Source organism: Microtus pennsylvanicus, chromosome X (assembly GCF_037038515.1).
Source record: "Microtus pennsylvanicus isolate mMicPen1 chromosome X, mMicPen1.hap1, whole genome shotgun sequence".
Classification (NCBI taxonomy): domain Eukaryota; kingdom Metazoa; phylum Chordata; class Mammalia; order Rodentia; family Cricetidae; genus Microtus; species Microtus pennsylvanicus.
In genome coordinates, this window is record NC_134601.1 from 86,003,178 (window position 1) to 86,016,335 (window position 13,158).

Consider the following 13,158-nt stretch of genomic DNA (forward strand, 5'->3'; position numbering starts at 1 on the left):
GTCTCTATTGGCTAGGGCCCTGGGTACCAGCCAAACAACGGCTGCCCTGGTTGGTGGCTGGCTGAGTGGCCGACCAATGAGACGGGCGGTGGGGGGGGGGAACGCGCGAAGTCTCGCGTTGTTTCAAACGAGACGTGTAGCGCCAGTGGCAGTGGCGGTTCCCTTCGCCGCCGAGGGATCGCCGCCGATAATGCAGAGAGCAGGTGGCCGTGTCCCCTCAGATGGCGCCTGCTGGGCTGCAAACATGAGCTCTCCTGATGATATGTCTGTGCGGGGAGGTGGTTTTGGGCCGGAAAGTGGGGAGCACATGGAAGGACGCCGCTTTAGCCATGGATTCCTGAGGGGACATGGCTTCGGCTCTGACGAGAGGCTGTTCCGGAGCAGAGAGGACAAAATGTGTTTCCCTGTCTCCAAGACTTTCCAGTATGACTCCTGGTTAGACAGTGATGAGATGGAGGGCAGGTCAGTCATTTGGGGCTGCGAAGGTCGGCCTGGCACTCCCGTGGATGAGAGAGGGGACAATTTGGACTTTGCACCGCAGCTGACAGTAGAGGGTACAAGCTTCGGGCAGTATGTAGCCAACCGGGAGGCCTGGGGTGTCCGCAGACATCCGTCCCCCAGAAGCTGCGCTTCTGATCCCTTTGGTATTTGGGGAGACACAGACACAGGCACAAGCAGGAGAGGCTTGAGACCTCCGACCTCTTTGGAAGGGAAGCAGCTCTCAGCTAGCCAACTGCACTCTAGGGGTGTGGGGCGGGGCAGGGCCTGGGTGACCCCAAGAAGAAGTGCCAAAAGCAGGATAATAGCCAGTGAGGATATTCGTTATCCGTCCTCCGATCCCGAGTCTTCTGATGAGGCCAGTGAGACGCAAATGATGAGGGTGACCATTTGCCTCAAAGAAGGAGGCCAAGGCAAGTCCAGTGGCCTCACTGAGCTGGAAGATACAGGCAGACACACAACTGTCCATGGCAGGGAAAGTTTCTTCCATGTGCCCCCCTCTGTACTGTCCAGTGCTACCCGGACACTCAGCTCAAGCATGGAGAAGCAGGCTTCAGGAGAGCTGGAAGGCTCCCTGTCTAAGAAAAAGCAAAGTGTGGTTTGGGGCAAAGAAGGGAGCAGACACAGCATCCCAGGAGCCACTGCTGCTTCCTCTGCTACTGCCATTTCTGCTGTGGTCCCTGCCCCTGCTGCCATTGCTTCAGGTGCCATTCCCAAGACCAGTCCTAGAAAGAAGACAGCACAGGAGAAACCTATTCAGTGGGATGCCTCAAGAGGACCCCTGGGAAGAACCTTCCCACCATGGGGACAGAGACTCAAGTCAGCTCCTGTGGAACCAGCCACTTTCCCCCCAATCTCCGGGGTTGCCCTCCTAGGGAAGGGCAGTAAATGCTCACTGCCTTCGGGGCCCAAAGAGTGCAAGCCCTTCTGCACTGGGAAGAAATCCCTGGCAAAGAAGACAAAGGAATCCCAGCCAGGAGCCAAAGAAGATGATGACTCCACCAGAGATTCTGGCCTGCAGGCTCAAGTGAGTAGAGCACCCTCTGTCCTCTCTCACCCCACCCATTCCCTCCCCAGCACAGACCGTTGCCCTGCTCCCTCTGCCACTACCTTAGCCTCGGGGTAGTCAGTGGACAATTGCCCTGATTAGGATGTCTGGTGTGGGGTCCTGGTCATAAGGAAGGGTGGATATGAGGGAGCCTCAGTTAGGTGTTGGCGACTGTTCCCTCCCTGTGCATCTCCTCTCTCTAGCCAGGCAGGGTGGGAAGCGGGCCTGGATACAGTCTGGGTGATTTGGATCCAGAGAGCCCTTCCAGTGTGGGCTGCACAGCTTGGCTGTAGTCAGATCCAAGGGCCTCCTGATCCTCCCTCCTGGCTCTTCCCCAAGGAAGCCAGGCCAGGATCTGAGCCTTTTCAGTGCTTGGGGGCTCCATTCCTGCCTCTTGCCCTGAGGCTGAAGGAGGAAGAGAAGGTGCTGATGGGATGAGCCTCACAAGCCTCCATTTTTTTCTCCCACTTGCCCCTCAGCCCCTCCATGACATGTACTCACCGAGAAATTTTTGTGTCAGTTTCCAACACACAGGGCAGAGCAACCCTGCATGTTCATGCATCGTGGAGAAATGAGCAGTGGAGACCCCAACCTTCGAGCACCCCAAGTTCCAGGAAGCTCTCAGGACTTGAGGCAGAGAAGTGTCCGTCTCAGAGCTCCTGCCTCTGCTGGTGAGTCTTTGGGGTTTGAGAGCAGCGGGTGAGCAGGGGAGGATGGGGAAAGGAAGGAAACCTTAGGCTCTGGCCCTTTTGGTGATTGTAGCCTTGTTTCTTGGGCTTCAGTCCAAAGGAGACTGAGTGTGGGCAGGGCTGGCCTCAGGCCACATTGTGAAACAAGTTGGCCTGTGGGATGCATGACTCTAAAGGGTGGGACAACTCTAACTGCAGAAGCTTACTTTTAGGGCACCAGAGTTCTTGCTGGTGAACCCTGCTTAGGTACTGTGTTCCTTCCTGAATGAAACTGTGGGTGGTAGTCCTGAGAACATTGGCTCAGGGCCACAGACTTAGGGGCTCCCAGCACCTTTATGCTGTCTCTAGGCTGGAGTGAAGAAGAATAGCCTGGGCAGAGTTGAGGTACAATTGCTTCCAGCAGAGGCTGTTGCTATCCCATTTTAGTACCCACCAGTCCCTACACAATCACAAGCCTAGAGGTCTCATCCCATCTAAATTTTTGTGTCTCATGTGACTGTGTGTGTGCGTGTTTTCAGGTGACCAGGAACCACCCCTACGTCTCCCACTCACAATGGGAGAGAGGCAATATCAAACACCAGGAGCACAGGCTTGCCAACAGGTAAGAAAGACTTTCTCACCTCAGAAATGCCAGCCCCAGATAGCCCTGAGCTGACAGTTCACATTCTGTGCCAACGCCTGTCCCACACTCCACAGAAAGAGGACACCTCCTTCATGTTTGAGGTTCTTTGCCAGTCTCCTCACAGGACTGTGGCCAGAGAGAGGTGTAAACACTAGGAAGACGTCTGAATGGAGCAGACAGAAGGCCAGGACATTGAATGCTAATCTTTCTCTCTTTTTCTCCCATCTGCTGGGCTAGTGCCTGATGTTACAGAAGGAAATAGAGGAACTCAAGGAACAACTAGGTATGACCGAGCCAGGGCAGGGAAGCAATGGGGAGAGGGCCGGAGGGAGAACTCAGTGTTTGGGTGCAGGTGATTGGGGTGGGCTGAGGGGCGGTTCTCTGGTGGGAGGTGACCTCAAGCAGGCCAGACTGGGGGCCTCTGTGCATTGACTGCAGGGACTTGCACCCAGAGCCAGTGCTCTCTCGTGTGCGGTGCAGATGAGTCCCCCAGCTTCCCTTCTCTCTGGGCATTTAGACAGTCCCGCTGTAGTTTCCCTTGAGGTCCTGGCGGGTGTGGCTTGTGAAGTGTTTGTTGTCACATGTTTGCTTGTTTCACAAGTAGGGCTGGCAGTGCTGTGGCCCAGCGTTTGAGGACTGCCTGTCCTTGCTGTTCTCCTGTAGAAAAAAACGCTCCCACATAGAGCTCGGTGATGGGTGGGGGAGTCTGTCCCCAGGCTGCTTGCATGGTGGCTGGAGGGCAGTGAGGTGGCTGGCTGGAAGTTCCTGGGGCACAGAGAAGGGGTCAGGCGGGTCCGTTCCTGTGTGTCTGGGTCTGGAATACCCATTTGAACCTGTGTTTCAGCCTTCATGCAGGCCCTCAATGAAAAGTTCGAGGCTCTTTGAAGGGAATGTTCTGCTGTGCACAGGATCTTTGAAGTGAGTGTTCTGCCTCCCACTGCCCTTCCCACATTCCTGGCTGCTCAGGAAGCCAGGGCTGGCCTGACTGTGCTCTGCCTCACAGGTTGAACCCAGCGCCCCTGCAGAAGAGGCCAGGCTACTACCCGTGGATCCTGCTCCCTTCCAGTCACTCTGCAGCAGTGGATCTCAGACTTCCTCCTGCTGCGACCCTTTAATGCATGCAGTTCCTCATGTTGTGGTACCCCAGCTGTACTAATTATTTCGTGGCCACTTCATACCTGTAAATTGGTTACTGCTATGAATTTTAAATGAATTTTAATGTCAGTATCCCACAAGTTGAGGACCTCTGCTCTCCAGCCAGAGCAGACTTTGTGCCCCCTTTTGTCCCCGCCTATCCTCGGCAACAGCTGTTGCACATTAAGTCATTTTGTCCTATGTTCTCTTTTGGTGGGGGATGAGGTACAGCAACAGGGTGGAAACTGTTCCTTCCCACCCCTCTAAGAATACCAGTCCTCATTTACACTCCACTCTATCTCCCCTAATACAGTTCTCATGCATGAGGTTTTCAAAACTGAAATAAAGAATTTTGTGGATAAAAAGAACAGTAGTCCTGCATGGGATGTGGTCTCTCTTCTGAGAAACCACCATGTAGCCAAGCTTAGCCAGGTGCGCTGGGGCCAGGGCTGACAAGGCCAGCATTCTCCCCCCACCCCCAGAAAAGAACCCCGGCCCTGCCCTGACTACTGCCATCTCTGGGACAGTCTCAGGAAACCCGTTTTGCCTCCTGTCGCCTACATTCAGCAGTGCTTTCTCCTTTCCTGTTTTTTTCCCATCCCTGTCTCTGACCTTTTAGATGATTCTATCCTGGAAGGCATGGCACTGATGGAGTAGTGGCCTAGGATTTGCACTTCATCCTGGGGTCCCTGCAAACCCATCCTTTGGAATGAGTTGCCAAGTCCCCTGATTGTCCCCTGGACCTTTTCAGTAGAGGGGTGGAGGCAAGTTCACAGGCTTGTGGTTGGTAGAGTAAGAGAAGCTCCACACAGTGTGCACACGGGCTATAAGGAGCACAGAGAGCACCTTTTGGCTCAGCGTTGGTGGTGACAAAATGAGTCTTTAGTGGTTCTGTGGCCAACAGAGGTGATGTCCCATGGCAGTTTAAGCGCCAGATCTCCACACCGTCCGGGTCCTGGCAGGTGATCTCATCCAGCTCCCATTAGAAAAGTCCTGGTTTTAAAGAGTTTGGGGTATTTGTATTGTGAGAGAGTTCAGGAGACGGAGGGAGGGATGGGAAGGGAGAGAGAAACATATACTGGGGGGTGTGGAAGAGAGAAAGAGGCTCCTGTGCCATGGCACGTGTGTGGTGGTCAGAGTACAACTACCTGGGAGTTGGTTCTCTCAGTCTACCTTATTTAAAGGAAGATGTGTCTGATTTCTGCTCATGCTCTGGACAGCTGTCTAACAGGCCTTGGAACTTCTAGATTCTTCTTGTCTCTCCAATCCTACGGTAGGAAACCTGGGTTATAGATGGGTATCATCGGGACCAGAAGTTTAAAATATTTATTTATTTATTGGTGGGTTAATCTTTGAGACAAGGTTTCTCTGTGTAACAACCATAGCCATCCTGGACCTCTCTCTGTAGACCAGGCTGTCATTGAACTCACAGAGATCCACCTGCCTCTGCTTCCCAAGTGCTGGGATTAAAGACATGCACCACAACCACCTGGGAAAGATTTAGTTTGAATTGTGTGTTTCTGGACACGCATGCTCGCGCGTGCATGCGCACATGCAGTTGTGTGTAGGTGTTTACACATCAGTGCAGGTTCCATTGGAGACCTGTCTTGTTTTATTCCCTGAAACCAAACTGATCAAAGTGATGTGAGCTGCCTGACATGGGTGCTGGGAACTGAACTCATATCCAGAAGAGCTGCACACTGCACTTACCTCCCGAGCCATCTCTCTAGCACTGGCACACAGATTTTCTGTGGGCTCCAAGGAGGGGGCTAGGTTTTCAGGTTTGAACCATCTTGAGATGTGTGCATTTGATGATTAAGATAATGCATCTACACATGCATGGAAGGTCTCCCACAGGTGCCTCCTGCACACATGGCACTGACGTTTCCAAACGTGGTATTTGTTTGTTCCGGGTCCATCTTCCCTACCTCCTCTTGGGCTCCACATTCTGATGCTGCCCTCAGAGACAGACTGGATGGCTTCCAGCCTTGAGCCCGGACCAAGTGCCAGGCAAGATCTGAGACTTTGGGATGGGTTCTGCCAGCTTGCATTCCTGAGATTCAGGGCTTTCCACGTTTGATGTAGGGTGCTGGCAAGGAGGAAACATCTGGGCCCGTGGACTCTGCCCCATGCTCTGGCCGTGTGCCCTTGTGAATGTGTGAATGGAGTGTGCTTGCCCTTGGCGTGGGAAGCTCTGACTCAGCGAGTGGAAGCAGGAGGTGACACCGGAGCCTGTGAGGGATCCAGAGCACACAAGACAAGGTGGTTTGTTAGTCTTAAACCACAGCAGGCTATGGTGTGTTAGGAAGTAAAAGTCACAAAAGGACACTGTGATTAGGGCCACAAAAGGCTGGAATTGCCAAAGTAGGTTCTGGATTCTACCATGAGGGGTGCTCTCAAAAGTCCTGTCCTGAGGGACTGGAGAGATGGCTCAGCAGCTAAGAGCACTGGCTGCTTTTGCAGAGGACCTGGATTTGATTGCCAGCACAGATACCCAGCTAGTAACCATTTGACACTGCAGGCCCAGGGGATCAGAGGTCCTCTTCTTCTTCTGGCTTCCTTGGGCACTAGGCACAAACATGGTCCATAGACACAATGCAGACATTTATTGATTTAGAATAAATTAAAATCAATTTAAAATAAACTCATACATTTAAAGTAAGAGTTTCAAGGTCTGTCTTGGGCAGGACATGAAGTGCAAGCGGTGTTCCTCAGATTAGCTGGTTCACGCCTGCCTGTGGAGCAGGAGCTCATCTGGGACCTGCAATACCGTAAGCTCAAGGAGCGCCAGGTAGTAGCAGTGCAGGGTCCCTGCAAACTGGAAGAGTCAGCTGCCTGTGGAGTTGGGGCACGCCTGGCAACACCCCTTCCCACGGTCTCCGGGGGTCCCTCTGAGCCACACAGGATGAGCTCAGGGAGACAGCACATCATCCACGTGGGAGGACAGTGACCTGAGAGCCTGAAGGGACAGTGGGGAACACCCCGGTCGGAGCCCCTCTCTGAGAAGATGGTCTCATTCCTCAGGCTGGGGCTCTCATCCCGAGTCTCGTGGCTACTTCTGGCAAGGGTGAGAGCTGAGTGCAGTGTGACAGACTCGCAGCTGGGCTCTGGCAGCTTGCACGTGGAAGCCAGACCTGGCTGTGGTGAATTCCAGCACCAGGCACTGTTCGTGCAGGCTCGGGGCCATTGTCATCAGTACAGCTGCATGCTGAAGCCATGGCAGGACACCAACAGCTCTGTGAGAATGACTCGGCCAGCCCTGGCCTGCCCGCTGAGCACACAGCCTCTCGCATCTTCATTCAGACCTACTGCTTCCCAATACTGTTGCTGTGGTCCGCTGACCCTGCTGCCTCTAGAGGAGCAAGCACAGGTTCCCAGGCTCAGGTCTGAAGAGTAAATCTGGACCCCATTGGGAAGGAGGAAGGAGGATGCTTCCCTTCCTTCCTTTCCCCACCCTTTCTCAGTCTGCCCCCACCTAGAAGAGGGGTACCCTGGAGAGCACCCAGGCTCTGTCCTTCTGCTATTCATTCAGCTCAGGGAGAACCTACAGGGTGGCTGAGCTGTGTTTCTTCCTTGATGCTCTGGCACTCGGGGGCCCCTACAACCTCCCACCAGGACTGGGAACCAGGACTCCCTTGAGTTCCTTTACAAACATGGCCTGGAACTTTGGTGGCAAATAGATGGTCCCCTTCTCAAGGCCCATGTAACAACCCAGAGCAGCCAGGGACCCCCAGCCCGGCAGCCACAGTCAGCTGTGCAGACGCCCAGTGCTCTGCATTCGTGGCTGTGGGGTGACAGCCATAGGGTCCACGTTTCCACATCATCCATTTCCTCCAAAGGTGAAGCAAGAACTCCTGTTGACCATCTGTGTCCATGTGCCCTTGGATGTTGTGACCACCTGTGCCCCTGTGCCCTTGGATGTTGTAACTACCTGTGTCCCTGTGCCCTTGGATGTTGTGACCACCTGTGCCCCTGTGCCCTTGGATGTTATGACCACTTGTGCCCCTGTGCCCTTGGATGTTGTGACCACCTGTGTGCGTGTGCCCTTGGATGTTGTGACCACCTGTGTCCCTGTGCCCTTCAATGCTGTGTCCTCCTGTGTCCATGTGCCCCTGTGCCCTTGGATGTCTTGACCACCTGTGTTCATGTGCCCTTGGATGTTGTGACCACCTGTGTCCCTGTGCCCTCGATGCTGTGTCCTCCTGTGTCCATGTGCTCTTGGATGTTGTGACCACCTGTGTGCATGTGCCCTTGGATGTTTTGACCACCTGTGTCCATGTGCCCTTGGATGTTGTGACCACCATGTGACCATGGGAATCATTCCTGTCATGCTCCTGTCACCCTGCTTACACAATGACAGCAAGAGGGCAGCCTGTGCTCTTAGCGTGATGGAGTCCTTGTTGCCATAAATGGAGTCCTTGTTGCCATAAATCAGACCAAGCTGCACAACGCTAGCAGCCTTGGAACCCCTGTTTACCACTGTCCCCAGCCGTCCCCTGCTCCCTGGCTTTCCTGGGGTCAGCTGACTTTGAAAACTCTGCTGACTTTCCAGAGATTCGCTGTCTTCCACTTGCAGATGAATGGTTGGTGTAACCGCAGTAGGAAAGTTAAAGCAGGCCACCATTTGAGTGACCAACTGGGAGATTATGTCACAGGTGCAGTGACAGCGCATTGCTCCTTCAGCAGTCCCTCTGTGTCCTTTGTTGAGAAGGAAGACAAATGCATAAGCTATGCTCTGTGTGACACAGGTACCCAGCAAGGAAAAGAGTCGTTTAGGGACAGAAAAACAAATAGGTCCTTGTAGGTGTTTCTCTGAGGGTAGAGTAATGAAGCCTATTAGAGGAGGTGTAAATAATTTTGAGGTTGTTTTTATTTGAGGTTGAATATTTATTTAGAGGGTTATGAGGGGGAAAGGGAGAAGGGGAAAGGGAGAGAGGAGGAGTAGGAGAAAGAGACAGAGAAGCGGAAAAGCAGAGAAGTGGGAAGAGGGGCAGAAGCGAAGCTGCCTCTCTGAGAGGAAGGTGGAAAAGAGCTAATTTTGAGGTTATTAGCTGCCTTTCACTTTACTGTTTTGAAAAACATTTTGTTCACTTTTACTTTCCGTATCTGTGTTTTTGCCTTGTGTGAACTATGTCCATGCCTGCTGCCTGTAGAGCGCTGAAGAACCTGTTGGATCCCTTGGAACTGAAGTTATGGGTGTTAATGAGCTCCTTCCTATATGATGCTGCGGGCTCAACCTTTGTCCTTTGCAAGAGCAGCAAGTGCTTTTATCCCTTTAGCCATCTCTCTTGCCCCAAATGCTATACAGTTTTATCATGACAGTATTTCTTTTCTTTTTTATATCTTTTTTTGTTTTGTTTTGTTTGTTTGTTTTGAGACAGGGTTTCTTTGTGTAGCCTTGGCTGTTCTGGAACTCATTCTGTAGACCTTGCTGTCCTGTAACTCACAGAGACTGTTGCTTTTACCTCCTGAGTGCTGGGATTAAAAGCTTATGCCTCCATTGCCCAGTTGTGCTGGTATTTCTTTAAGTATAGGAGCCTTAAAAGCTTGCAGACTTGGCTGAGTGGTCGTGGCACAGGCCTTTAATCCCAGCACTCAGGAGGCAGAGACAGGTGGGTCTCTATGAGTTCGAGGCCACCCTGGTCTACAGAGCAAGTTCCGGGACAGGCTCTAAATATACAGAGAAACCCTATCTCAGAAAAAAAAAATTCCAGTCTTGTATGGAGTTGGTTGTGCAGGCCTGTAATCTCTATACTTAGGAAGCTGAGGCAGGAAGATCACAATTCCGTGGCCAGTCTGAGTTATAAAGAGAAATCTCCATTTACTACATATGTATTGTAAAGTTTTTACGGGCCAGTTAGCCTCTCCCCTGATGCAATAATCCAAATCATACCAAATCAGTCCGAATTAGAAAAAGCCCATGTTTAATGGGTGCCAGTGTCCCAGGTGGCCTTCCAGTCCCCAGAGAGGAAGGACCGGGAAAACACGGAGAAGGGAATGGAGAACCAGGAAGACCACGTGTTTGTTCTCTGGGGTGAAGGGGCAGATTAAATACCCTGTTGTGGTCTTGACCCTCCCTGGAGACGGGTCACTGTTTGGTGGGCTTTCTCGGAGGTGGAGTCTGGACTGGGCAACTCCCAGGAGAGGGGTTGGGGTGGAACTTTTCCACTCCAACATTCCAGACTCACCTGTCATTTGTTTAGTCAGTATCTCCTCTGTCTCGGGCTGTTGTTGAACTTCCTAAGAATGACAATGAACTTTGGGCCATCCTAAGTGCTGAACTTTCATGGGTAGGGTACCTTGTCCAGTTCACTGAATGCTGGGGATCAAATCCAGTGCTTCTCAAATGCTAGGGAAGCACTCTCCTGACTGAATTGCATCCCAGGCAGAAAACTATTTTTTAAAATCATGCCAAGTGAATCAGGCTAACTGCTTTTAATCCCAGCAGTCAGGAGGCAGAGGCAAGTGGATCTCTGTGAGTTTGAGGCCAATTTGGTCTACAGAGCTACTTCCAGGACAGGCTCCAAAGCTACATAGAAACCTGGTCTCGAAGGGGGGGGGAGTATTGAAAAATAGTGAGGAGGGGCCGGGAGAGATGGTTCATAGGTTACAAGCATGCATTGTTCTCATAGAGGACCCCATTTCAGTTTCCAGTATCCACATCAGGACCTCAGAACTGCCTGCAGCTCCAGCTCCAGGGGATCTGTCGCCCCTGGCTTCTGCCAGCACACAGACACACGCATGCACGCACACACACACACACACACACACACACACACACACTTAAATCTTTATAAGCTTCAGAGTTTCAGGTCGAAAGCATTAGGCTTGCAAAACACCCTTGCTGGAGTCTTGCTGTGTACTGTACATGGCTGAATATTGTCCTTCCTCTCTAGTTCAAGTCCACACCGAGCCTCAGCCTGTGACCCTATCTGGAATTCTGGACATTGTAAATAATTAGTGAAGATGATTAATCCTGCTGGATCGGGGCCAGCTCTAAACCCACTGAGTCTCTTGTTATTCAGTCTGCTTACATGACATCTTCGCCTGTAGTATGAGTTCCGTATTTGTTGACCGGCATTACCTCTCTATGTCTTTGCTTTCTATGTCTGTGTACACCCCGTGTGCTCCCACACTTCCCCCTTTGGTACAGTGGTCCCTTTTCTCTTTGGCTGAAGGGAACCTCAACAAGCCACAGCTTAACCTGGACTCAAAAAAATAAAATTCCACTGTCTGGTAATTTCCTTCTTCCTAGTGACTTATTTTGACAGGGGAAGCAAAAGGCTTTTGGATAAAACATTTTGTTTGGTGGAAAATAAATTGGAAAAAATGCCAAAAAAGAAGGGTTCAGCTTCTTTATTAAAGAATAACAGTAATGTGGAGGATGATTGAGGGAAAATCCTGACATCAACTTCTAGCCTCTGCAGGAGTACTCACACAAATATGCATGCAACATACTCACATGCATACACACACACACACACACACACACACACACACACACACACACAAGCAATCCAGGACTGAGGATGTACTCGATTACTAGAGTGCTTGCCTTGCATGCAAGGAGGGCCTAGGTTTGTCCCCCTGAACTTTATAAGCCAAGTGTAATGGTACACACCTGTAATCTCAGCACTCAGGAAGTAGAGGAATCAGAAGTTCAAAGTCATCCTCAGTTACTGGCGGAGTTCACAACAGCCCGGGTACATAAGGTCTGACTTTACAAAAACCAAAACCAAACCCTCAGGAGGTGCAGAGATTGACTCAACTGCTAAGAAGACCTGGGTTCCAACCCTGGCATCCGTAGGGTCATTCACAATTGTCTATAACTCTAGTCCCTGGGGGATCAACACCTTCTTCTGACCTCAGAGGACACTGTGCCCATGCAATGCACACACATGCCCGCAGACAAGACACCCATGCATATGAACATGAAAGTTTTTAGTGTCAAAGTGTCCTCGACCTGTAATCAAATGTGACCTCCTCATTCTGACTTCCCAACAAAGACTGGAAACCATACATCTTAAATGAATATTGAAATGTGCTACTTACCTTTCCTGAATATGAAGAGTGTGTTCTCTCTAGCATGTAAATGTGCACAAAGTTTGTTTTCTGGAGGGAGGTTGGTCGTTTGAATAGGTATGCCCCCCCCCACAGACTCATGTGTTTAAATGCTTGGGCCAAAAGGCCTGGCACTATTAAGAGGTATGGCCTTGTTGGAGGAAGTGTGACACTTTGGGGGCAGACTTTCAGGTCTCATATATGCTCAAGCTACACCCAGTCCTCTCAGCTCCTTATCCAGCACCACGTTGCCTGCCTGTGTGCTCCCATGCTTCCCACCGTGACAATAATGGACTAAACCTCTAAAGTGTAAGCCAGCCCCAATTAAACGATTCCCTCTGTATGAGTTGCTGTGGTCATGGTGTCTCTTCACAGAGATAGAAAACCTTACTGCTGGGAGCTGCAGATCCCTGGACCCTTGATTTTCTTTGCTTGCTTTAGACCCTTTGTCTGCTGGAGTGAACTGAGCAAAACCCTGTGCCTGCAGCTGCTCTGAGCCTGAGACCTTGCCTGCAGCTGCTCTGAGCCTGAGACCTTGCCTGCAGCTGCTCTGAGCCTGAGACCTGCCTGCAGCTACTCTGAGCCTGATCAGTCTGCAGCTGAAAGATCCAGAGAGCTGGGCATGGCTAAGGAGCCCTATATAAGCTGCCCCTGAGTATAATAAAGTTGGGCATTCTTGTCTCAAGAATGACCCATGTCCGGTCTCTCTGTCTGTCTGTGTGTGCCTGTGTTTTAAGTCTCCAACTTACTTCCCAGCTCGTATACTGTCTTACAGTGTCACAGGCGTTACAGGATCGTTGGGGGTTTTCCCCCCTAACTATCATAGGTGGTTTGTATTCCTGTAATGAATCCAGTTCAGTTAGGATTTCCCCTAATGCATCCAGTAGGATTCATGTTGCTGCCCGTCTTTTGATGTTTCCCTTCCGTATCATCAGTGTACAAGTGCCGTGGGGCTTTTCTCTTTCAAAAGGTCCTCACCAGCATTCAGTATCCTGGTAATGCCCATCTGAGAACTTGATCTGGGGAGTGACCCCCCTTTCCAAGTTTCTCCAGCAGGTTGTATGAAATGAACATATTTATTCCTAGGTCAAATCTCAGAATTCAAT

The 13,158-nt window shown here is 51.3% G+C and overlaps 1 protein-coding gene across 2 annotated transcripts; it reads left to right on the forward strand.

The window, feature by feature from the left end:
• The first annotated feature begins 76 nt into the window (after nucleotides 1–76).
• Nucleotides 77–4,359, forward strand: LOC142841072 (uncharacterized protein CXorf49 homolog). 2 transcript variants are annotated; one of them, XM_075957813.1, is made up of 6 exons: nucleotides 77–1,525; nucleotides 2,067–2,217; nucleotides 2,754–2,836; nucleotides 3,095–3,140; nucleotides 3,702–3,775; nucleotides 3,861–4,359. In XM_075957813.1, exons 1-5 carry the CDS (start codon nucleotides 77–79, stop codon nucleotides 3,740–3,742), a joined length of 1,770 nt encoding a protein of 589 aa, XP_075813928.1. In that variant the 3' UTR covers nucleotides 3,743–3,775; nucleotides 3,861–4,359. The 2 variants fall into 2 exon arrangements, 1 of the variants encoding a protein (XP_075813928.1); XR_012909007.1 differs by having other exon boundaries at nucleotides 3,095–3,775.
• The last annotated feature ends 8,799 nt before the right edge of the window (nucleotides 4,360–13,158 follow it).